This window comes from Aulonocara sp. 'chitande type north' Nkhata Bay, unplaced genomic scaffold (genome assembly GCF_057382095.1).
Source record: "Aulonocara sp. 'chitande type north' Nkhata Bay isolate Kocher_YH1m ecotype deep benthic unplaced genomic scaffold, A_spYH_male_GT1.1 unmapped_scaffold_20, whole genome shotgun sequence".
Taxonomy (NCBI): Eukaryota; Metazoa; Chordata; class Actinopteri; order Cichliformes; family Cichlidae; genus Aulonocara; species Aulonocara sp. 'chitande type north' Nkhata Bay.
In genome coordinates this window covers 938,397-964,797 of record NW_028234352.1, presented here as the reverse complement: position 1 = coordinate 964,797, position 26,401 = coordinate 938,397, and the positions used below count along the sequence as shown (strand labels likewise).

Below are 26,401 nucleotides of genomic sequence, written 5' to 3'. Positions count from 1 at the left end.
ACCATGAAAAATGAAGTGGCTTTTGAGGGGCTTGGAAAGTTTAAAAAGTCTTGAAATTTGGCGCACACCTCCAATGTGCATAAGGCTTTGTTGTTATGTGATCATTTTCATTGAATAGCGCAAAATGGCTCCACAGCGCCCCCTACGAAATTTCAAAACATCAGCCCCAGCTCTGTGTTTTATGTATGAGTCTTAAACCTGGTAAGCTTATAGGAGATATCAAGATGTACAAAAAAGTCTCTTGGAGCAATATCCCAAATCCAACAGGAAGTCAGCCATTTTAAAATTCATGTGTAATTTTGATGACATTTTCCCCCCTTTTCAGGCCTCATACTTTGACGAACTCCTCCAAGGGATTTCATCAGATTGGACCGATCTGCAGTTTGTGGAATCTAAAGACCTTTGTGATGTTAAATTGCGAAGCTTTTTACGTCCAGGGAAACGGGGTGGTTATGGCGGCACTTAGAGTTTGAATCACTCGCCAAAAAGCAGTAATCTGCTGTCACTCAAAAACACAATGTCCAATCTCTCCCAAACGTCTCAGGTGTGATGAGACTCGAGCTTGGAAGTGTTTGTTATGCCATTTGTACATAATGGTTAGAGCGCCACCTAGTGGAACGACTAACTAATCATGAATGAATGAGTTGAAATGTTAGCTGGTGGTTAAATGCATGAATTCCATCAATGTGACATCAGATCGGACGTGCTGGTTTTAGGTGTTGGGCGTGGCTCGACGCGCCGGGGGTGCGAGGGCCCTCATAACGCTGCTTGCAGCTTTAATTCAGTTTGCATTGGTAATGCCCATTATTGTAATGCTTTTTTAAGACCAGCAAAACTTTATTTCACTTTGGGTTAGCTGGGATAAGTGATGGATGGAGGGAATTTTACTTCAGCCACAGAAATCCTAAACAGGAAGGAGGAGCAGAGTTACAGTGGATCACTATCCAGCAGGGAAACAAGGTTTATTTCAATTTCTTGGCCATGAGTGAGATTTACTGAGTGGGCAAATAGGGAGACGACACCATCAGATCCCGAGCCCTCCATGTGTTAATCAAGAGACGGCTGCTGTGCTACATCCATAAATAATGAATAAATTAGGAGCTAAAGCTGAAAGGACAGTTTATTTGTACCATCTTCATGTGAACACATTCAAGAACATCACAGATGAAGAAACATTAAAAACTTCCACACTACATAAAGCAAGAAAAATAGTTTTTCTTTCAGGTGGTTTCAGAAAAACAGAAACATCAAACATCTCCAAGACTCTCTTTGAAAGAACTAAAAACCTTTGTTCTCATGGTCCAATCATGAGTGAACTCCCCGATGAAGCCTTGTGTGCTAAAACATGTCAGAGTTTTAAAGGTTAAACATGAGTTTCCAAAACGTTTTGCTGGAGAACAATGAACTATTTGACTGAGTTTCAATCATTTACAGACGAGCAAAACCAGGACAGAGAAAAAAGGACAAAACTGACTCAGTAAAACAACAGAAAAGAAGATCCCATGTAGATCTGTATTATGTAGAAGTTCAGCCCAGCAACCAGTTCAGTTCAACACAAGTTTAAATGATTCTATCTGAACTCTGTGGAGCCTGATCTCAAGCTTTTTGAGTCTGACACAGAAACCAGAGGATCTTTCTGTGTCTTCAGATTCACTGTGATCCAGTGATGGGAGTGATTTCAGCCCTGAGTGATCGCGCTGATGTTTGCACAGAGCAGACAATGAGGTGAATGTTTGGGCACATTGGTAACAGTGAAACAGTTTATTAGTAACGTGGGATCGTTTGTGTGCAGAGTATGAACTGAGATTCCTGAAGCTCTTGTCACACTGGTCACAGCTGTAGTTTCCTTCCATGTGTGTACGTTCATGAATGTTACGATTACCTGACCGTGAGAAGCTTCTCTCACAGTGTCTGCACTTGTGTGGTTTCTCTCCTGTGTGGACTCGTTTGTGTGATTTAAGCTCACCTTCAGTGGTGAAGGATGACCCACACTGATCACAGAGGTGCTTTTTAACCCCACTGTGAATCAGTTCATGTTGTTTTAACTCACTTGATGTGGTGAAGCTTCTCCCACATTCTTTGCAGTATTTCAGTTTGTCTCCAGTGTGTCTACGTTGATGTACTTTTAGGGTCTTTTGCTGACTGAAAGTTTTTCCACAGAGGTCACAATGAAAGTCTTTCCCACCACCACAGTGATGACAGGGTTGAGAACTGGATCCATCTGTGTCGCTCTGCTTCTAAACAAAGACACAAAGACAGTGTAAGTCAGTCCTTCAACATTCGTATCCTGAACGTCGCCTGAAATAAAGAGCATCTCTGCAGACGTCCAACTACATTTGACTGTTTCAGTTAACACACTCAGTTTACTGGGCTGCAATAACTACAATACTACCACCATAATACTACAGTAATACTAAAATCATAACTGAAAGGAAAATCTGAATAATCACTCAGAGCTGCTTTTCCATGCAGTAGAATTGCTAACATGCTAACACAGTTTAATGAGCAGAGTTGTTCCAAACAGTCAGGCTAAAATGACAAGATAACAATATAAATATATACCTCACAGTAGCTGCACTTGTAGAGTCTCTTTCTGGTGTGGCTCTGTTGGTGTCGTCTCAGGTGATGTGGAGCTTTAAAAGTCTTCTCACACAGGTCACATCGATAAGGTCTCTCCTCAGTGTGGGTAAACATGTGTCGTTGTAAGTGTGCGTCTGTTGTAAAGTATTTGCCACACTGTTCACAGCAGTACACATCATGTCTGGTGTGAATGCGTAGGTGTGTATTTCGGTACCCTCTCTGGCTGAAGGTTTTTCCACAGATGTCACAGCTGTATGCCTTAATTCCAGAGTGGGTAACTAGATGACTCTGTAAGTGGCTACTTTGAGTAAAAGCTCTGCCACACTGATCACAGCTGTACGCTTTAACTCCACTGTGGATGAGTTGGTGTTCTTTTAGGGAACGCTTGAAGGAAAAAGACTTTCCACACAAGTCACAGCTGAACGGTCTCTCTCCAGTGTGGATGACCTGATGCTGTTTTAGTGAAGCCGTCACAGTAAAACCCTTCCCACACTCGTCACAGCTGTATGGCTTAATTCCAGAGTGGGTAACTAGATGACTCTGTAAGCTTCTACTGCGAGTAAAAGCTCTGCCACACTGATCACAGCTGTACGCTTTAACTCCACTGTGGACGAGTTGGTGTTCTTTTAGGTGACCCTTCAAGGAAAAAGACTTTCCACACTCGTCACAGCTGAACGGTCTCTCTCCAGTGTGGATGACCTGATGCCGTTTTAGTTTAGCCCTCACAGTAAAACCCTTCCCACACTCGTCACAGCTGTATGGCTTAATTTCAGAGTGGGTAACTAGATGACTCTGTAAGCTTCTACTGCGAGTAAAAGCTCTGCCACACTGATCACAGCTGTACGCTTTAACTCCACTGTGGATGAGTTGGTGTTCTTTTAGGTGACCCTTCAAGGAAAAAGACTTTCCACACTCGTCACAGCTGTATGCCTTAATTCCAGAGTGGGTAACTAGATGACTCTGTAAGTGGCTACTGTGAGTAAAAGCTCTGCCACACTGATCACAGCTGTACGCTTTAACTCCACTGTGGATGAGTTGGTGTGTTTTTAGGTAACCCTTCCTGGAAAAAGACTTTCCACACAAGTCACAGCTGAACGGTCTCTCTCCAGTGTGGATGACCTGATGCCGTTTTAGTGAAGCCTTCAGAGTAAACTCCATCCCACACTCGTCACAGGTGTGTTTTTTCTCTCCCTTTCTTCTGTGAGGTTTGTCGGCCTCCTGAGAGCCCTGACTTCTGGCTCCATGTTGGTCCTGCAGTGACAGAGATACAAACAGAGGCAGTGAGTGAAATGCAGTCGTGGAACAAACTCAACCTTCAAACTCCATTAACACTAGTTTTAAACCTGAAGGTGGAGCGTGGCGCCAAACACCTTAAAGGTCTCTTATCCCCACCTGCTGGTAGTGGAAACACATTACATCCAACCTGCTGTTAAAGATAATTCATGACTGTTCAAACACTAAAATCACACACACACACACACACACACACACACACACACACACACACACACACACACACACACTATTTTATAATTTAGATTATTTTGTTGTTTCCTATTACATATTTCTATAATTTGTATAGATTTATACAGAATTATTCAGTGATAATAAATCCTATGTTTGTTTATTCTAAAGGAACCCCGTTAGCTTCCACAACAGATGTTGCTCGTCTTCCGTCAAATACTCACATAAAATATTACACAATAAAGTGGATTCAAGATATCCACATAATTTCACTCTTACATCCACAGTGAGGTTTCACAATTGTTCAAATATAAGCAATCAATAATAATAATAATAATATCAATAACATTGAGGCACATTACACAAATTTCAAAAACAAATCATGTCTTACAATATTTACAACAACTAAAAGCTCTGTAAATCGGCTTTTAAGTGTTCATTGAAGTTTTGAATAATTCTCTAATTTTTTAAGGCAACTTATTCCACTTAAAAGTTGCTCTAAATGTAACAGTTTTACAAAACGTTACTTTTAACTCGAGCATTTACTAAATTGCAGCTTGTTGAAAACTGTGTAATATGATGATGTATTTCATCTGGATACTGGAGCTGAGCAGAATAAATGTGGTGTGTTTAACAGAATTGCTTTCTTTAGAACTACAAGTAAGCCATAGAATATTTTAGCCTGTACAGGAAGCCAAGAAAGGTTATTATGCATTTTATCAATATTAGTATAGTATGAACATCTTCACACTAATCTGGACGCCTTATTCTGGACTAACTGAAGTCTGTTAAGATCTGTCTTATTAGCTGCTGACCAAATGATTGAACAATACTCCAGATGAGACATTACTAGTGCATTAATGACATCTTTCATAATGAAGAAGTGATACACAAAGAGCATTTCATAGCCATAGCTATGCCTTGTCGGCAGAGTTATGTGACATTAGTGATGTTTGTACTTTCAGCGTTAACTTTGTTTTAAAGCCTTTAAAATATACGCCGTTCAATAGTCGACCTTAATCTGACAGAGAATGTGATGATTTTGTGGATAATTAAAGTCAGTCATATATCCACAAACACAACAAGCTGAAAGTCAGTGATGCTGCTCGGTTTGCAGTCCTGAACATCACGGCACAAGCAGGATCCACTGCACTGTTAATGTTAGCTGTGTTATATTGCTGCCTCTGTTCGGTGGTGTCGAGCCAAACGCACTTTAACGTGTGTTTGAACGAGCTGACGGTTCACTCGTTAAGCTGAAAGAAAGATGCTTTAATCACAGCAGTCACACATGTGTCCACTGCACCATCTGGAACTCTTCTTGTTTACACTCGTAATAACACAAACACTAAATCCTGCTTCTCTGGTGCTGTTGTGTAGCAGTGTGTACACCTGAGACTGTCACCTGTCTGTCTGTCCTGCACTCTCTCTCTGTTTCTTTCTCTCTGATTGTGGAATAAAAGTATGAACATGTGTTTATAAGTTACACTTGTGTTTGAATCCTGCAGCTTATCACACATTTGATTTCCATGTGTGACGACTGCAAGTGTCCAGAGTGAGGACAGACTGAGGGAGCCACTGCTGCACATCATCTGTGAGGCTTTGCAGCCCTGATGATCCACCAGGACAAACTCAGCAGTGTGTGAGGAAGAGGAGGAGGAAGAGCCAGCAGCAGCTGACAGATGGAGAGAATAGACAGACTGTTCCCTGTTTGTGAAGGACTGCTAGGAAAGTTTAACATAACTGTCTGTGCTGAATCAGTCTTATTAGGTAATGTTCAAATAATGTGATCATCCCAGTGTTTCCAGTGTGGGAGAAAGTACTCAGGGCCTTCAAGTTACACACTATGAAAGGCAGCAACAAGTTTAATGTTCAGAAACCTAAAGTCTGTATCAGCAGCAGGATGGAGCTAAAAATAAATGTTTGTTTCAGTTCTATGAAGCTTTGAGTATTTTGGATCAGTAGCTGCTGTGTTTGTTGCATCATATTGCTGTAACTGTTTATATGCTTTATATATTCTGAGCTAAGTTGATCTATAGTGTTACATCATATTCTATAAGGATGTTATGTGTTTGTAGACTTTCTGCCCAGTTTGACCCATTTAGCAGAAGTCAGCCTGTTTAAGGCTCTGATATCTATTCTGTGTGACTTACAGCAGTTATGACATGGTCTGATTTTCTCACCCAATAAAGGAATATTTCATATATCAGTCTACTCTTCATTCTATCAGACACAGTTATCACAGCTCGTACATTTGCTTTTTACACATATATGTAAGCATTCAGCCACATTTAGTACCAACATATTAAATGAACAATATTTGTCTCTTATATATGATACATCTGTATACACACTGTCACAGATACTTGTCTGTGAGTGAAGTGATTAATATGATAACTATAATATTGGCCATATTATATTTACATTACCACAGTGAGATGACTTTAGTCTCATGAACAACATCAGCTAATTGTTATTTACAGCTAATCTTAAACGACTGTTCAGCACAGAAATGAAGCCCAACAATCATGTTTCACAGTCCTGTGGTCTCAGCCTCAGATACTCATCAAATCACACAGAGCTCATGTAGAAACAAATGAACTAAATATGTTCTCCTTCATTTCTGTCAAACAAAGCTGTATGAAACGTTTCCAGCTGTTAGTATCATGGTTGCTAGGCAACCTGGGCAGCGCGACGGAGGCTAGACGTCCCATTTCACGAGCCTACGAGCCTCGCACTTCGGCCTTAGCGGTCTTTGAGTACGCGGCCCTTGAGGACTTTAAAGCTGCAGAACCTGAATCGGGATACAGCCATGATGATCTCCAGCCTCGTGCTCGCCAACATTCTCACCTGAGTTAAGAAGACGATCACTGAAATGGTCTCAGCAGCTCCTTTGATGACAGCAATGAAATGCAGTGGTAAGGCTTTTTGGGGATTAAGTTCGTTTTCATGGCAAAGAAGGACGATGCAGTTCATCTGATCACTCCTCATAACATTCTGGAGTGCAGGCAAAATGCTATTATAAAAACTTAAGCAGCAACTTCTCCAGGTTCCAATATTTATGCAATTCTCAAACCTTTTGGCCACGACTGTATAACCTCTTCTGAAGTTTAGTGGATATTATACATGGTTATGCTCAGGATGTGTCGGCCAGTTTCCACTGGAAACGCCTTTTGGTTAAACTGTCAGCGAGGAATTTGCATTTGCACTGTTACATTTTTATATAACTTTAATGCACATAAACAACAGCTGCTTGTTTCAGTGAAAATACATTGATGGCTTTTTAATAAAGTTGTGCAGCTGTAAAGTATTTTGTCTGGTGTAAATTCTATCGTCAGCTACATCGTTATGGCAAATGTTCAAATGTATATGGTGATAAATATCTTTGGTCATATGGTCCTGCTCTGTCTGTCACCTTCTGTGTTGAGCTCATTGTTTCCTCTGTAGTGGCTGAGCTGAGTCCAAGTAGCTGAAAATGTTCCTCTGCTGCTCCGTCAGACTCTCCTCCTCCTGCTGATCAGCTGGGACACAAAACAGATCTTTGTTAGGCTCCACACTGCACTGAAGAGTCAAAGTGTCTCATATGTTCATCTGACAAGTAAAAGAACACATTTTTGTTTCCCGAGGTGGGCAACTTGTTGGAAACAAACACAAAAGCTTTGAGCACTGATACCTGCCATTGCTGGCATTGAAAGATGCAACGCCAGCAATGTGGATTGTCAAGACTCAAACCAATCATCAAGCAAAGACAACAGGGATCATTTGTTTCTCTTTATTTAGCATTCACAGCATTTGTAGTTGCCTTCTGTGCAGGGGAAGTCCACGCACACTGTGTGGTACCGCCATCCGCAGAAGGTGCATTCAACCTCTGTAAGAGAAACGAGATTGTCTGAGACTGAAATGATATTCACTAAAGAAGTGGTGATTTGTAAAACTTCACATTTTGATCCGGGACGTACTCTGCATGAAAACAAGCGCTCACTCTTCCTACTCAACAAATCACAAGGGCGGAGCCTTATACCACGTGATACAGAAGCTGTGCCGTGTGATGCTAAAATTAGCAGGGAAAAAACAACGGAGAGCACGTCAGGGATGACGAGAAAGTGACAGGAGAAAATCCGTCCGGGTCAACCACCCAAACATCAATAACGGGAACCTTATACAGCGCTTCCCTATACACGTCAAACTCCCGCAGGCACAAAGACATCACGGAGGCTATCACTTATCACCTGACCAAAGATATGTGTAACGGTCTTTTGCATTTGATGTTTGTTGCATTTGATATTTGTTAAGCTGTATGTCTGGATTTTGTTCCTTTGCGCCCTCTGGTGGTGAACTGTGCAGGGTACAGCTTTGCTGTTTGGGTCTCCACCCAGCAACTTTTCTTTTGCTAGCGCACATGGTGTCTGCATGCTGCAACTCACAGTTAGCTCCACACATGGAGAAAATATTGTTTAAAGAGTGAAAATAATTGACGAAGAAGATGGAAGATAAGGCAATAAGGCCATAAAGCTCTATTTAGCACTTCCTGGATGTCAGCTCACGAGGTTTGTGTATTTTAAATGGTTTATTTTCTGTAATTAAGGATTTTTTTTGATTGATTGACACTATGTACAAGAGCGCATTTTGATGTGATGTTTTTGTTTTATTGTTTTGTCCGTGAGCAGTTCTCACGGGTTGCCAAGACCAGAATAAACCCTGTTTTATAACTACATCGTGCGTACGTCAATCCTTGAGGGTGCTACAGTGAGAACTCCGCTCTGCACGGGTAGATGAAGGACGCAGCCCCGCAGGAAATTCAGGTGCCCCGAAAATAAGTGTTGCCTCAGTTAAAGGACTCAATATAATTAACCACAAGAAAGAGAAATAAAAAGGAAAAGGACTGTAAAATTAATTAAGATAAGTTTCCTTTTATAAATAAACAAAGGACTGAAATATTTCTTCTTTTTTCTTTCCTTCTCATTGTTTACATTTCTGCTGTTCAAGTGACTGATATTCATACAGTGTTAAGTTAATGTTGTGATGAGTAACCTGTGCATCGTGCATATGGTGGGCTTCAGCAGTTGCTGTAAGAAACAGTATTACTGGCTTGGAGAAGAGATGTAATGTGAGTTAAGTATACATGTTAAGTGATGTTTAAGGAGTAATAGTAATTACTGTGCTTTAAAGTTGTAACAGTAAATGAAGATTAATATTCATTTGCTCCTCAACTAACAAATCAAATTTAAGCTGCTGCACCTTTACATTAAGGCTAAGTAAGATACACAAAAAACCCAAACCCCTCCAACAATGGCAGAGTTTGAGGCTAATCCAGAAGTCAGCGAAAAGGGTGATGTGGAACAACTTTCTGCAGATGAGCAACTACAAGCAGTTGAAGGCACAGCTGATGATGCTTCTACTACCTCACAAAGAGCACGACAGAGCCAACGAGTCCGTACATTGACGGAAAAGGGCAAAGAACTGTACGGTGAGCACATAAAGAAGGCTGCACATCGTTTCAGTGTGCGCTATGAGAAGTGGAAGGTTGTCATTAAGAATGCCAAAGGAGCTATAGATGGTCAATGCTCAAAGGATCTGCTACAAGAACATGTTTCCAAGGTTTTGAGTGTTTCTAAGGATGTGAATGCAGCCTATGATGACTTGAGACGTATTGAATCTCCAGATAGTGACACAAGACGAAGGATGGATACGTGTGAAGCCATAACAAAGACAATTATCGAATCTGTAAGAAAGTGTCCAAGCCCAAGTAATGCGGAGGTTCAAAGAGATGAAGAACTTTGGAAGGACACTGAGTCTTCATCTAAATACGTAGCCTCAGATGTGAAAAGTCAAAGGGATGAAAAATGGAAGGAGACTGAGTCTATGCCTAAGTTAGAAGCCTCAGACAGGATGAGTGTTAAGTCACACCACACTAAGCTCTCTTCTCATTCGAGGGTTTCCTCTAGACACTCCAGCCGGCTCTCGGCTAAAAGACAAGATGCAGCTGCTGAAGTTGCAGCAAATGAGGCTGCTCTCCAAGTTCTGCTTGAACAAGAAATCCATATGAAGGAAATTGAAAGGCAAGAAGCAGAAATAGCACAAAGACAAAAGGCTCTAGAAGCTAAGCGCAGAGAAGTAGAGCGACTTGAGACTGTAAAAAAGCTGAATGCAGCAAAGGCTCGACAGCGAGTGTATGAACAAAGTGAATGTTCAGATGAAGAAATATACAACCTACTTCACCACAGATCTGATAAAAATGAAGTCAAGTCTGAAAACAATGACCAGCATATGAAACGGTGTTCCTCGCCACGAAATGTGACACCGCACCAAGAGGTGAACACAGAAGATCTGGTCAAAGCATTTGTAGTGTCTCTTAATGCAAGTCGTCTTCCGGTACCAGAGCCAACAATATTCAGTGGCGACCCTATCAGATATAATGATTGGAAAATTTCCTTTCAGACTCTGATTGACAGGAAAAATATACCAACTGAAGAGAAGACTTATTATCTGAGGAAATATGTAAGTGGACCTGCAAGGAAGGCAATAGAAGGCTACTTCCCGCTTGGCACAGAGTCTGCATACTATGCAGCATGGACAGTTCTCGTAGAGAGGTATGGAAATCCCTTCCTCGTAGCAAAGGCCTTCAGAGACAAACTTGACGCATGGCCTAAGATAAGCTCTAAAGGCAGTATGGAACTTCAAGCATTTGCTGACTTCCTTTGCTGCTGTAAGACAGCCATGTCGCAAATGAAGGGGCTTGAAGTGCTCAATGACTGCAATGAAAACCAAAAAATGCTCGCAAAACTTCCAGATTGGCTTACTTCAAGGTGGAACAGAAAGGTTACAGAAGTGCAAGAAGAGACTCACACCTTTCCAAGCTTCAGCCAATTCGTAGATTTCATCTCACGGGAAGCCAAAATTGCCTGTAATCCCATAACATCTCTCTTTGCTCTGAAGCCAAGTGAAACTGAAGGGGCAAAAACAACAAGGAACAGAGGCAATGGAGCAAAGGTGCTAGCAACTAACTCAAATGATAGGACTGTTAGTGCTAGTTGTGTGTACTGTGAAAGGTCGAGTCACAGCCTACTTAAGTGTAGAAGGTTCATAAATGAGAGCATTGTTGAGAGACTAAAGTTTGTTCAAGACAAGAAGTTATGTTTTGGCTGTCTGAACTCTGGTCATCGCTCCAAGGATTGCGAAGGGAGAGAAACCTGTGACACATGTAATAAAAGACATCCAACATGTCTTCATGACAATCGCACGAAGGAAGACAGAACAAGGAGAAATCCACACAAGAACAGTGACAGGACAAGACAAACGAACGCAGATGTCTCACAAGACAACAGTGTCACACCAACAACAAGTGAAGCGACTTCTAACAGAGTCACACAGAATGTTGACGACACTCACACATCTTCCATTATTCCAGTATGGGTGTCAACCAAAGGTGAGCCAGCGCATGAAATTCTTGTGTACGTGCTCCTTGATACACAGAGCGATACGACCTTTATTCTTGAAGAAACGGCACAAGCTCTGCATATCAAAGGTGAATCGACTCAGCTAAAGCTCACTACTATGTCTTCAAGAAACACAGTTGTGTCCTGTCGCAAGTTCTCAGGTCTAAAAGTCAGAGGGTTCTACTCAAATAAGACCATTTCCCTACCAGTGACGTATGCCAGAGACTTTATTCCCGCAAACCGAGATCACATTCCATCGCCTGCAACAGCTAAGGCATGGTCTCATCTTGACTGCATTGCAAGTGAGATCGCTCCACTACAAAGCTGTGATGTTGGTCTGCTGATTGGGTACAACTGCCCCCAAGCACTTGTTCCTTGTGAGGTTGTGTCTGGAAAGGAAAATCAGCCGTTTGTGCAAAGAACTGATCTGGGATGGAGTATTGTGGGTTATGGCAATCCATGTCTCGATTATGGAGACGCCTTCGGAATAAGTCACCAAGTCATTGTGAAGGAAGTGGTGCCTGACATTAATCCCTCTTTAAATCTCACCAACAAGGTTCACTATGTCTACAGAACTCAAATAAAGGAAATGATCTCTCCCACAGAGGTCCTAAAGATGTTGAAGTCTGACTTTGTTGAGAAAGCACCAGAAGACACAAAGGTCTCTCAAGAAGATCTCAAATTTTTAACAAAGATGAAGGCCGGCATTAGGCACAAGGAGGATGGTCATTTTGAAATGCCACTCCCATTTAAGAGTGAAAGGCCGAACCTGCCAAACAACAAGGTATGTGCTATTCATCACCTCAAATGTTTAGAAAAAAGGCTCAAGAGTAACAAGCAGTACTACATGGACTATAAGAAATTCATGAATGACATCTTAGCCCATGGAGATGCTGAAAAGGTCACAGAGCAAGACATTGACAAGACACCAGTATGGTACATCCCACATCATGGTGTGTATCATCCACAAAAACCCGGAAAGATTCGTGTCGTCTTTGATGCCTCTGCCAAGTTCCAAGGCGCTTCCTTAAATGACCATCTCCTCACTGGTCCAGAGCTAACAAACACCTTGCTCGGAGTCTTGTGTCGCTTCCGAAGAGGCCCAGTGGCTTTCATGTGTGACATCGAACGCATGTTCCACCAATTCCATGTGCATGCTTGTGACCAAGATTACCTACGGTTCTTGTGGTGGGAGAACGGTGACCTTGAAACTCCATTCACTGTCTACAGGATGAAGGTACACCTATTTGGAGCAGCATCTTCTCCAGGTTGTGCCAACTATGGCCTCAAGCATCTTGCAGCTGAAGGGGAAGGAAGTTTTAATGAAGAAACCATCAAGTTCATCAAAACCAACTTCTATGTTGATGACGGACTAGCAAGTGTTGACACTGAAGATCAGGCAATACAGCTGGTTAATGAAGCACGCAAACTCTGCAGCATGGGCAAACTTCGGTTGCACAAGTTCATCTCAAACAGCACCAAAGTTCTAGCTTCGCTTCCGAAAGAAGAATGCGCTGCAGCTCCCAAAGAGCTAGATATGGCACTCGGTGAAGTACACATGGAAAGAGCACTTGGCGTACAATGGTGTGTGGCATCAGATCAATTTCAGTTCAGAGTAGTTGTTAAGGACAAACCACTCACCAGAAGAGGAGTATTGGCCACAGTCGCCTCTGTGTTCAATCCACTTGGGTTTGTGTCACCTTTCATTCTGCTGGGAAAGCAGATTTTGCAACAAATGTGTCGAGATAAACTCAGCCAGGATGATAACTTACCTGACAGACTTCGACCTCAGTGGGAGTATTGGTTGCGTGACCTGGGAAACCTTGCAGACGTAAAGGTTCACAGATGCTACATTCCTTCGACCTTCAAGGCACAGCACTACGAACTTCATCATTTTTCTGATGCAAGTGCATCTGGATATGGAATGTGCACTTACCTCAGAGCAGTAAGCACAACTGGTGAAGTCCACTGCTCATTGGTGATGGGAAGATCAAGAGTTCCACCAACCAAAGTCACAACTATACCTCGGCTTGAGTTGTCGGCGGCCGTTGTTGCTGTGCGCACTGGTGACATGCTGAAAAAGGAATTGGAAATGGAAATTTCAGAAGAAAGGTATTGGACTGACTCGAAGGTGGTACTCGGATATGTCAGCAATGAAGCCAGAAGATTTCATGTGTTTGTTGCAAACCGAGTGGAACGCATCAAACAAAGCACAGATTCAACCCAATGGAGGTATGTAACTTCCGAAGATAATCCGGCAGACCACGCCTCAAGAGGTCTCACAGCAGAACAACTTGTAGCATCAAACTGGTTCAAAGGCCCAGACCTCCTTTGGCAGAAGATCATACCCAGTGGGGAAATTAAGGTGGGAGAGTTATCAACCAGTGACCCGGAGGTTAAGAAGGTTCAAGTCCACAAGATACAAGGGGAGGAACAAAGGTCACTGTTAGATCGCTTACACAAGTTTTCCGACTGGTCGAGGATGATTAAGGCAGTTGCTAGACTCAAGCGCTATGTGAAAGAAGCAAAGGATCACAAGAGTAGATCACACGACATCAGTAGTGTAACAAGAGAGAAAGGAAGCAGAGTTAACAATCATAAAGATGGTTCAAGAAACAGCCTTTGCTCAAACTTCGAGCTAACAGATTCTGGATTCTTGGATGCAGCAAGATCGTGTCATCTTACATCTATAAATGTGTAAAATGCAGAAGGTTCAGAAGGCGCACAGAGCAGCAGAAGATGGCAGACCTCCCAGAGGATCGGATGGAGACCACACCGCCATTCACCTACTGTGGGATGGACTGCTTTGGTCCTTTTTATGTCAAAGAAGGCCGCAAGGAGCTAAAGCGTTATGGCTTGCTAATCACTTGCATGTGCTCCAGAGCAGTGCATCTTGAAATGCTTGACGATCTCTCTACAGATTCCCTCATCAACTCATTACGTGCATTCATGGCCATCCGAGGTACAGTTCGTCAGATAAGATGTGATCAAGGCACGAATTTTGTCGGCACTAGAAATGAGTTTATTGGAGCATTTAAGGAAATGGATCAAGCCAAGCTAGGGAAACTGGACTGTGAGTTTCTCATGTACACCCCAGCATCTAGTCATATGGGTTGTGTCTGGGAAAGACAAATTCGCACCATAAGGAGTGTTCTCATGTCCATTCTGGAACAATCAGCCAAACAACTCGACAGCTCCTCTCTGAGGACATTCCTGTATGAAGTCATGGCAGTGATTAATAGCAGACCATTGACTACTGACCAACTATGTGATCCATCAAACCCAGAACCTTTAACACCGAATCACATACTAACCATGAAGTCCACAATCATCTCTCCACCTCCAGGAAGGTTTGTGAAAGAAGATCTTTATCTCCGTAAGAGGTGGCGTCGTGTTCAACTACTTGCCAACACTTTCTGGACAAGGTGGAAAAAGGAGTATTTGTTAAATCTTCAAGGAAGACAGAAGTGGACCAAAGAGCACAGAAATGCTAAGATCAATGATGTTGTCCTCCTGAAGGATGAGATAACTCCACGCAACCAGTGGAAGTTGGCAAGGATCATTGAAGTGTATCCTGGAAAGGATGGAAAAGTGAGGAAGGTGAAATTGCTGCTGAGTGATCCAACCCTGGATAGAGCAGGAAAACGTAACTCCAAACCTGTGCACCTGGAAAGACCCATTCAGAAGACAGTCATTCTGATGGAAGCGGAAGACGATTCTCCACCGCACTCTGCTTAAAGGATAATTCACGATAGTTCATTCAAAAGCCGTTCATTAGTTCATAGGCAATACTTTATTCTTTTTAATCACAAGTGATTGGTGGGAGTGTAACGGTCTTTTGCATTTGATGTTTGTTGCATTTGATATTTGTTAAGCTGTATGTCTGGATTTTGTTCCTTTGCACCCTCTGGTGGTGAACTGTGTAGGGTACAGTTTTGCTGTTTGGGTCTCCACCCAGCCACTTTTCTTTTGCTAGCACACATGGTGTCTGCATGCTGCAACTCACAGTTAGCTCCACACATGGAGAAAATATTGTTTAAAGAGTGAAAATAATTGACGAAGAAGATGGAAGATAAGGCAATAAGGCCATAAAGCTCTATTTAGCACCTCCTGGATGTCAGCTCACGAGGTTTGTGTATTTTAAATGGTTTATTTTCTGTAATTAAGGATTTTTTTGATTGATTGACACTACGTACAAGAGCGCATTTTGATGTGATGTTTTTGTTTTATTGTTTTGTCCGTGAGCAGTTCTCACGGGTTGCCAAGACCAGAATAAACCCTGTTTTATAACTACATCGTGCGTACGTCAATCCTTGAGGATTGACAATATGGCTCCCATCAACACTGTGCAAAACGAGGGATTTAGGAAAACGATCAACACCCTAGACAAACGCTACACAGTGCCGTCCCGCAACTATTTTTCTATTGTTGCACTACCTGCTCTGTACACGCAGCGTCGAGCAACGGTGGAGACGGAATTTCAAGCAAGACAACATTTTGCTGCAACAACAAAACGTGAGACATTTGTTGTTTTTATGTTTATTTGTTGTTATGAGAGAATCATGATCTCAATTCTAAGCCAAAAAATCGTGATTCTCATTTTATGCAAAATCGTGCAGCCCTAACATTAACACAAAACTATTGTTTCACCAGAGAAACACACATGAAGAGAGAGAGAGAGACAATAACAGCTACCAAACAGTCGTCATAATTCGTCACACAATGAGAAAAGGACAAATCAACAAGTAACAATGACTAATTAATATTAAAATCTGTAACATAATGTATTGTTTGGAGTTTAGTCTGATTGGTTCAGGATGAGCTGCCATTATCCAATCACACGTCTGCTTACCTGCATCTTTTCTCTTTTTTCTAACCTGAGCACCTGATGGCTTTGAACTTTTGTTGTCCATCTTCCATTGGTTTGAATTTTGCGCTCCAGTACAAACACAAATCCCCCAACCCGAGGATCAGCACAATTAACCTAACAGCAGGAACGTACAGAGGGGGGGGGGGGGGGGCTACAGGGGCTTGAGCACCCGCCCCTTTCCTGATGGTGCCCAAGGTGCCCTTTTGTTGAGGCAACTTTTTTTTTTTAAATTATTATTATTATTTTTTAATGTGTGTGTGTGTGTGTGTGTGTGTGTGTGTGTGTGTGCGCGCGCGCGTGCGTGCGGAGTCCTGTCTGTGCCCCTAAAACAATAATATTTAACTATTAATCACAGTTTTGCTAAATAAAAGGATCTGGCTTGCATCAGTCACATGATCACATTTAACCAATGATCGCCCTTGACGGCAGAACGCGCTGGTTACGAGCCGGGAACGAGCTCACAAAGAGCACGCGCATTTGTTGCGGTCCGGAGCTGTAGGAGAAACACAAGTTAACTCAGAGACACAGACTGATGCGACAAAACCAGTAAGTAGGTGTACAGCGCACACTGTAGTGTGTAGCACCCAGGAGTATTAGCTTATTACGTACACATTGGTAAGCTGTCTTGTTGCTACTGACGAACTGAAACAAACGAGCGTGCTGTGTGTGCAACAGCGCGACAAACATTACCTGTGCTTTTATTAACTGCACAGGTAGTGCTGGTCACAGCTGCTGGCTACCTGTGTAAGGCTGTCATGGGTCTGTAGCTCTGTCACCGTTTTAGGGAACATATTTAGTTTTAAAGTAAGTTTCCGGGCTTTTCCTGCCTTTCTGGGGGGATTATATTTCACTAAAAAACGATCTAATATGCATGTCCACATAATAATGCATTATTATAATTATAATATATTAAAAACACACGCTGTATTTTAAAGAACATACATTAAGAAGCAGATTATATTAGATTTATATTTTAAATAAGACAAAATGTGGATTTTACAGCAGTAAAATGATTGTATCTCTACAGTTTAAACATGTAATAAGCTTTGCCCTGCACAGAGTGGATAGTGAAACACATGGAATCATCATAAATACATTATTTCATATTTATTACTTCCCCCTCCTCATTGCTTTATTATTGTAGCTCTAGTAATAAATAATAATGTAAGGATTCTGGATCAGCACCATGATGCCCATAGTATATACAGTATTCTGAAGAAGGTCTAAAATGTCACTGTGTGTGCATGTGTGTGTTTTATTTAGATGGATTTTTAAAAAAAATATTACTCATGATATAACATTGTGCAGACATGGCTGGTAAGGACATGAGGAGGAAACAGCAGGAGCTGTGTGAGGCTACTAAAGGCAGGGCTATAACATTTTTCTGTCATCATTTTATTATAGATTAAGTGTAAGAGTTGTTAGGTGTGGATAATTAGATTATAGTTTATTGCAATAGCAAGTTGTGCCTTGTTCTCACATAGACAGCAAGTGCAGAGTGATATATGAAATGATGGGATGGAAGAAGAGAAGCAAAGAGTGATTCACAGGCAGAGCCTAAATTATTTCTCACAGTTTTTTGTTGCCTTATGGTTCCAAGCGCTGTCACCAATCTTTGCATTTTGTTATTATCTCATGACACTTGTTTAATCAGCTACCATCTCTCCTGTGGACTTTTTAATGTCTACAGTCTCAGACCAACACAGCCCTGCCCTCATAGCTGGACTGGCCATCGGGCATACCGGGCACTTGCCCGGTGGGCCGCTGGCGATTTTTTGTTTTTATGGGCCGACCGTTTTTTTTTTTTTTGTTTTGTTTTTTTTTTGGGAAGGGTATAAACAATGAAAGGTGTTGGATTGGCCAATTGGTCATGATCGACTCTGGGCTGGACCAATTACAGCCGAGGAGGTCGGATGCACCCTCCCCCATGTTTAGCAATCTTATAGACGAACTAAAGAAAATGGAGAACAAAAAAAGGAAAGGAGGTGCCGAAAAAATTAGGGCCAAAAAGAAACAAGCCCTTCAGGCAGACGCTGCCAAATGTGTGAAAATTACTGAATTGTTTGGTGGTAGCTATGGCATAGCTTCCATAGATTTAGCAAGATCAGCAAGTGGTGGAGGCCAGCAGGTGGATGAAGGAAAGGGGAGGCAGGAGGAGGAGAGACCCGAGGCGGCCGCCGGTCATAGTGGCAGAGGAACTGAACTTCAGGTAAGAAGTTATGACCTGCTGTCTATCTGTGTCAGATATAAACTAATTTTAGTTGTAGTTTGTTTTCGTTGTGGTGACTTTATACAGTCGCTTAGAATAACTCGTACAGCGTAACTAGCATGACGGAGTTTATATACTGCTGGGCGGGTGCTATGAAGTTACTGATAGTAAATTTTATTTTATGCTTAAGGTTAGTTTCTCAAACTTCTCAAAGTCTTAACAAATTGTGCCAATCCATGTTGCACCAGCTGATTTATCATCAAAAGTGGAGAAGTCTGTGACAGAGGAGACAGAAGAGCAAGAGAGAGAGATGGAAGAGCAAGAGAGAGAGATGGAAGAGCAAGAGAGAGAGATGGAAGAGCAAGAGAGAGAGAGAGATGGAAGAGCAAGAGAGAGAGAGAGATGGAAGGGCAAGAGAGAGAGATGGAAGAGCAAGAGAGAGAGAGAGATGGAAGAGCAGGAGAGAGAGAGATGGAAGAGCAAGAGAGAGAGATGGAAGAGCAAGAGAGAGAGAGAGATGGAAGAGCAAGAGAGAGAGAGAGATGGAAGAGCAAGAGAGAGAGATGGAAGGGCAAGAGAGAGAGATGGAAGGGCAAGAGAGAGAGATGGAAGGGCAAGAGAGAGAGATGGAAGAGCAAGAGAGAGAGAGAGATGGAAGAGCAAGAGAGAGATGGAAGAGCAAGAGAGAGAGATGGAAGAGCAAGAGAGAGAGATGGAAGGGCAAGAGAGAGAGATGGAAGGGCAAGAGAGAGAGATGGAAGAGCAAGAGAGAGAGATGGAAGAGCAAGAGAGAGAGATGGAAGAGCAAGAGAGAGAGATGGAAGAGCAGGAGAGAGAGATGGAAGAGCAAGAGAGAGAGATGGAAGAGCAAGAGAGAGAGATGGAAGAGCAAGAGAGAGAGATGGAAGAGCAAGAGAGAGAGATGGAGCAAGAGAGAGAGAGATGGAAGAGCAAGAGAGAGAGATGGAAGAGCAAGAGAGAGAGAGATGGAAGAGCAAGAGAGAGAGAGATGGAAGAGCAAGAGAGAGAGAGATGGAAGAGCAAGAGAGAGAGAGATGGAAGAGCAAGAGAGAGAGATGGAAGAGCAAGAGAGAGAGATGGAGCAAGAGAGAGAGAGATGGAAGAGGAAGAGAGAGAGAGAGATGGAAGAGCAGGAGAGAGAGAGATGGAAGAGCAGGAGAGAGAGATGGAAGAGCAAGAGAGAGAGAGATGGAAGAGCAAGAGAGAGAGAGAGATGGAAGAGCAGGAGAGAGAGAGATGGAAGAGCAGGAGAGAGAGATGGAAGAGGAAGAGAGAGAGATGGAAGAGCAGGAGAGAGAGATGGAAGAGCAAGAGAGAGAGATGGAAGAGCAGGAGAGAGAGAAGAGCAAGAGAGAGAGATGGAAGAGCAGGAGAGAGAGAAGAGCAAGAGAGAGAGATGGAAGAGCAGGAGAGAGAGATGGAAGAGCAGGAGAGAGAGATGGAAGAGCAAGAGAGAGAGATGGAAGAGCAGGAGAGAGAGAAGAGCAAGAGAGAGAGATGGAAGAGCAAGAGAGAGAGATGGAAGAGCAAGAGAGAGAGATGGAAGAGCAAGAGAGAGAGATGGAGCAAGAGAGAGAGATGGAGCAAGAGAGAGATGGAAGAGCAGGAGAGTGAGAGCCAGGGCATCGATGACTTTGCTCGCCCTGAACCTGCCATATTACAGGCCTTCTTAGATTACCACCCACAGCAGAACAGTAGCAGTGCAGTTGTGATGAGGGTGTTCAGCTGTAAAGATGGCACCAACAGGAAGTGGCTTACTTATTGCAAAGAACGCCATTTATTGTTCTGCTTTGTGTGTCTGGCATTTGCAAGGCTGACTGACACCAGCACATTTATAACAGGCATGAGTGACTGGCGACATATACATCTGCGCACAGAGGAGCATGAAAAGAGCACTACACACCAGACCTGTGCTGAAGCTTTTTTCTTAAGGTGCTCAAAAGGCAACATCAGGAGCTTGTTTGCTGGCAGTCAGTTGTCAGCTCACAGAGCACAAGTGAAAAAGAGACGGCAAGTTTTAGAGCGTATAGTGGATGTGATCAAAGTACTTGGGAAGAGGGGACTCAGCTATAGGCATGTGGAGAATGAGGCTGCATACACTTTAGGTGATAACACCATCGATCATGGTAACTTTCTGGAACTGATTGTGTTATTAGGCAAGTATGATATGTGCCTTGGAGAACATTTGAATGACTGCATTGAAAAAAGCAAGAAGTTGCATCAGACCAGTGGATCAAGAGGTAGAGGATCTCTCATCACCCTACTCTCCAAAACAACTGTCAACTCAGTGATTGATGCACTTGGCCATCTCCTTCAAGAGAGCATCGCCAGTGATGTCCAGAAAGCTGGGATGTTTTCTGTTCAGCTAGACACAACCCAAGACATCACAGGTTATGATCAGTGTTCAGTAATCATCAGGTATGTTATTGAGTCTGTGCAGGAGAGGCTTGTCTCCATAGTGAGGTGCGAAGCATCCACGGGGCAGTACTTTGTAAACTTGCTTTCCGGAGTTTTAGAGCATCTGAATCTAGACAAGGCCATGTGCATTGGGAATGCAACAGATGGTGCTTCAAATATGCAGGGCCAGTACAAAGGCTTTTCAGCACTTATGACTGCCCAGTCTCCAACTCATGTGCATGTGTGGTGCTATGCACACATACTTAATCTTGTGATTGCTGACACAACACAAAGTGTCATTGAAAGTGGATCACTCTTTAATTTACTTAATGACATAGCTGTGTTCATCAAGGAGTCCCATCACAGGGTTAATCTGTGGGAGAAACAAACCGAAAACACAAGACACAGACGCCTCAGTCCAATAGGTGAGACACGGTGGTGGGCCAAGCATGATGCCCTCCAGAAAATCTTTGGACATTTTGGAAAACCAGATGATGGCCTCTTCGTTGATGTAGTGCTGACGATGGAAGCCATTGAAAAGAGGGAAAAAGAAAAGCCAGCTGTTTGTGTCAAAGCACGAGGCTTTAAAGAGTGTCTCTTGAAGCATGAAACTGTGTTAACAGCACAGATATTTCTTAGAGTGTTTGAGCAAACAACTCCTCTGTCAAAGTACCTCCAGTCAAAGGGGATGGACATTCTCTCTGCCCATCATATGGTGACTGCCACACAAGATGGCCTCAAAAGTATTGCCAGGGACTTTCCAACTGTGAAGACAGCTGCAGACACATTTGTGAAACAGACAAATCAAAAACTAGAGGAGAGGGTGAACAACACAGACATGGAAGTGGAGGCTGAACTACCTAAAAAGAGAGCCAAAAGGAGAAAAGGCATGGCCGGAGAGATGCCTGAAGATGAGTTGCAAATCAATGCTGAGAAATCATATGAGGTGAAAGTGCACAACATCATCCTGGACACAGTTATTGAAGCAATCCACAGACGATTTGTCATACATGGCCCTCTTCTTGCCGATTTGGCATGGTTGGACCCCAGGAAGTTTAGCCAGGTCAGAACAGTTTCTCTTCCAAGTAATGCATTTCAGAACCTCAGCGCCTGTCTACTTAAATTTGACAGCAGGGCTACAGTTAATAACCTTCAGTCAGAACTGAAACGTTTTGCTGAACAGTGGGAAAGGCTTAAGACATCACATGTAGATGAGTACACGACCAGAACAGCAAAGGACAGATCTGAAGAATGGGACGAAGAAAGTGAAATTGTGACCGAAAGCTGTGGTTCTTGCAAAAATTGCCCACTGTGCTGCTATCAAATACTCAGGCGGTTCAACATGCTGTCTGATGCCTATCGTCTCCTTGGGCTGGCATACAAGTACCTGCTGACCCTCTCCCTCACTCAGGTTGCCTGTGAAAGAACGTTCTCTACACTCAACTTCATTAAAAGCAGACTCCGAAGCAGCCTGTCTGCAAACAAGCTGGAGATGTTTATGCTGATGGCCACTGAAAAGGACATTCTCATGTCATTGGACTCTGACATGGTCATTGACAGGGTAGCTGAGAAGAGTGACCTGCTGAGAAAGCTCCTTTTGTAACCTGGTGAGGTGAAATAAAAATGAGCAAAACAGTCCTAATTATCTATTGTTAATATTAAATTCAGCTTTATTGTTATTGCCTAAATGAATACGTTTAGTATCTACCTTCACTTCAAACAAGTCAAGTGATTGGTAAATGCTTAGAATTTGTCCATCTTAATAGATAGAATAAATATGAGATTGGAGTATTAGGCATTTATAAACATATATTCTTACAGTCTTAATCTGTCATTGTTTCATTTCAGATGCTGTCAGTCATTTTAGGAGGACTGAAGTGTGTTCATTTTAAGTAAGTACTATATGGAATATGATTCAACCATTTTTCTAGAGTAAGCATACCAGTACTGTCATCGTCTGAAAAAATCTATTAAGTACAATTCTTTCTCAACCTTCACTGTCTGTCCTTTCACTTCATAAAGGTTTCCATGTCTTAAGATATGTTCAGTGTTGCTGCTGTGGAAGTGTTGTAGGTGACCTTTTATTGATGAGTGAATAGTCTTTGGTGATACAATTCAATCATAATCTGTCCTTTATAGATTTTAATATTCATCTAATCTTTATTCCTTTCTGTCCTGTTTGTCAGGGTCTGATCATACATTGTTTGTTTAAGAGGTTCGAGACCATTCAACTTTTTAAGTTCATCAACGTAAGTACTAGTGTATATGATTTCTCTAATTCCTTTCTGGAATAAAGATGCCAGTACTGTGATCATCTGAGCAAGTCCATCAATTGCCATTCACAGTTCTTTGTCCTTTCACTTGTGTCCTGTTTTTCAGGGTCCCATATAATTTCTTCAGAAGTAAGTACTGTATATGATGCCAGTATTTTCCCATATTTTCTAGATACTGTATTAGTACTGTGTGTAAAATGCCATCAAAAACTCAATTAAGTGTTATTCTTATTCTTCTTTCTCACCTTTCTTTCTCTGTCTCCTTTCATATTTAAAGGTTGCTGTGTTAGCAAAATATATTGTGCTACCATGCTGTTTTCTATTGTTTTGGTAAATAAATACTTTATGAAAATATCCCTAAATCGGTCATTTATTAATTTTAATATTAATTAATGATCATGTCTCACCTCTAGTGTTCTTGGTCTTAATTTCAGGTTTCTACCATGTGTTGTAGATAGTTCAGGAGGTTAACTCTACCAAGCAGTCTTTTTGTTTCCGCTATGTACTGTTTAAAATCCCGAATAGGGAGAATGGTGTAGGTTTAACTTTATTAGATTGATACATATATACCAACAAGGCAGTGTACATCAAAGCAGTTGTTTTCATGCAAAGGCTTTATGGTTTTTCCTATAGCGATTGACAGACCACGTGACTTTGCGCATTGCATGCCGGGAACTCCTGGCAAAACAATCCAAGTACCGCATCAAATACAAGCATTTGCAATTGCAGCACCACAAAACGTTCATTCTCCGGTTCCAATACCTTCTTGTTTTTTCTTTGCCGCACAAAAAAGGTATGTACAAAACGACGGAGAACAATGCCGGTCCGTACAAAGACAGACTCGACGAAAAGACAAAGAAAAGATACGAGGAAAAATCAAAGGAGTGAAAGGGTCAGACCCTTACGAGCACACAGAGGGACAAAAGACGTTAGCGTGCTGCCCAACTTTCACCACGCTCAGATTTATAATTATACGGTTCTTGGAGTGAGTGCATACACTCATGAAGTTTAGTAACTTCAGCTCACTGCAACAAGCCCAGGTACAGTTTACCGACGGATGGGTGCAGGACCTTGAAATGCACCGAAAGACCATCGTACGAACAAAGGTAAGTTTACCTTTGTTCGTCTCACAAATCGTCGTCATAAATACACATTCGTTAACCGTGTATTAATATAACCTTTGAGCTCAACGGTAATTAATTAGTAGTGGAAAAATACTTGTAATATTTGAGCCATTTCTGCTGTCCAACTACTTCTTAAAAAATACATTTTTAATGTTAATTAGATTTTTTTTACGGCATAAATAAAGGTTATATAAAAGTCAATGCCACAGACTGATTGCGGCTTCTACCTTGTTACACTAATGTTGTTTGTAGCTCAGTATGACTTTATGTCATCCATGAGGGATGCATTTGACATATGTTTCACATATTATAGCCCAACAAGTTACTTATAGCAATTTAAATACGAGCAATCAGTTTCTTTGCAAATACCGGAAATCAGTTTTTGGCAGACAATCACTTTTTGGCACAACACCGGCTATTGCAGTTAATAATACAGCAGCTTCTTGCCATTTTTTGTGTTTCTTTTTATCGCTGTGTAACTGAGTTCAATTGAAAGCCTGCATGCGCTAGTACCTCTTGCCAAAAGTTCCCAGAATCCTTTGCGGTTTTATCCATGAATGACGTCACATTTTTGGTGGGCCGGTCTCCAGTCAAAATGCCCGGGCCGATTTTTTGTCCCAGTCCAGCCCTGCCTGCCCTCCAGCACTATCCACAGCAACCCCTCAACAGCAACATTGTACCCATCAGGTAAAGCATCGGCTACGTTTGCTTTGCCTTGTTGCCCATATTAGATTCTTGATGAAAGTGTGTTGTTGTTATTCAGCCTGGTTCAATGTGCCCCTTTTTAACTTTGAGCACCCGCCCCTTTAAACCTCTCTGCACGGCCCTGCCTAACAGACCTACACCTTAGTTCACAGATTCACTTTGTCTAAGGTTGATTTCTGGGATTTCACACAACCCAGGATTCAGATCGTGAATCCATGATGGGCTTGGATTTACATCATTATCAATGAAATGTGCTCTACTTGGAAGCAGCCGGCCCCGCCCCTTTTGACGGGTTGTGTGAGACTTTAAATCATCAAACTGTAAATTATAAATTTAAATTGTTATTGATCCTTTACCCCGAGTCCTAAAGTGTAGATTTATTTTCTTACTCTTCTTATATTTATTGTTTGTTTACTTGCACCGCTGTAACTGCAGCCTCGTCGTCTCGTCTCTCTATATGCTGGACTGTCTGTAGCGGAGATGACAATAAAGTTTACTTTGACTTCAGCAGCGCGCAGGCGCACCGAGGGCTCTCGCGCTCACTTTATAGAATTTAGAAAAAACATGGGTGCAGATTATAAGTCTGTATCATAATATCTGTTTGTTGTTTTTATTTTGTTTTGCGAGTTGGTTATTAGATGCCGCTCCAGCCAGCCAGAGACTCCCCGCCGCCCCGCCCTCTCCTCCCTGTGCCGCCAGCAGCAGGCGCACCTCGCAAACGGAGGGCGCCCTTACTCCCAGCAAATGGCTGATAGAAAACCGATCGGTGCCTACGAATTTCCCAATATGCGCTGGCATGACGTCGGGGAAGCATGGGTACGACCGATTATTTTATTTTTTTCTTGCCCGTGATGCCCCCCCCACCACGATGCATTCTATTGGTTTGCACACTTACACACACCCAGCTGTGGTTTCCTGTTTTGCTGGACTCTGGAGAGCCCCGCCTTTAACGCTCTTCTCTCACAGAGAGCAACAGAAAACTTGGAAAAACTCCAGATTGACTGAACTCAGTTCAAAGTTACCTTGACACCTTTAGATGTGAGACGTAGTGATGGTCCGCTTGAAGCTGACGCTCCGGTGCGTGTGTCAGAAAGATCAACGCGCTGCTTCAGAAGCACCGTGTCGAGGCTTGATTCGTTTGGCCAGAGTCACGTGATCAGTGACGTCTGAAGCTTCGTTTAGAACGTACCTTTTTTAAATCGAACTTTATTGAAACACAATGAGTATACAACATACAAACAGATGAAGTTTACAAAAGAACAGAACATGAACATACAGAACCAGGAGTAAAAAAATGATGATATGAGTAGGCGAAAAAAATCAAC

The 26,401-nt window shown here is 42.4% G+C and overlaps 2 protein-coding genes and 1 pseudogene across 4 annotated transcripts in view; 1 reads left to right on the top strand and 2 right to left on the bottom strand.

Annotated features, from left to right (window-relative positions):
- The window catches only part of LOC147300656 (uncharacterized), a 423,782-nt gene that overhangs the window by 225,397 nt on the left and 171,984 nt on the right, over nt 1-26,401 (bottom strand). The window lies entirely within an intron of this gene.
- On the bottom strand, nt 1,103-26,401 carry LOC147300662 (uncharacterized). Of its 3 annotated transcripts, XM_086285000.1 has the most exons (5): nt 26,099-26,401; nt 13,414-13,551; nt 7,457-7,562; nt 2,563-3,831; nt 1,103-2,237 (listed from the first exon to the last, which is right to left on the bottom strand). In XM_086285000.1, exons 3-5 carry the CDS (start codon nt 7,472-7,474, stop codon nt 1,545-1,547), a joined length of 1,980 nt encoding a protein of 659 aa, XP_086141126.1. In that variant the 5' UTR covers nt 7,475-7,562; nt 13,414-13,551; nt 26,099-26,401; the 3' UTR covers nt 1,103-1,544. The 3 variants fall into 3 exon arrangements, with proteins under 3 accessions (XP_086141126.1, XP_086141125.1, XP_086141124.1); XM_086284999.1 differs by lacking the exon at nt 13,414-13,551; XM_086284998.1 differs by lacking the exon at nt 26,099-26,401 and having other exon boundaries at nt 13,414-16,186.
- Nucleotides 8,942-10,457, top strand: LOC147300663 (uncharacterized; annotated as a pseudogene).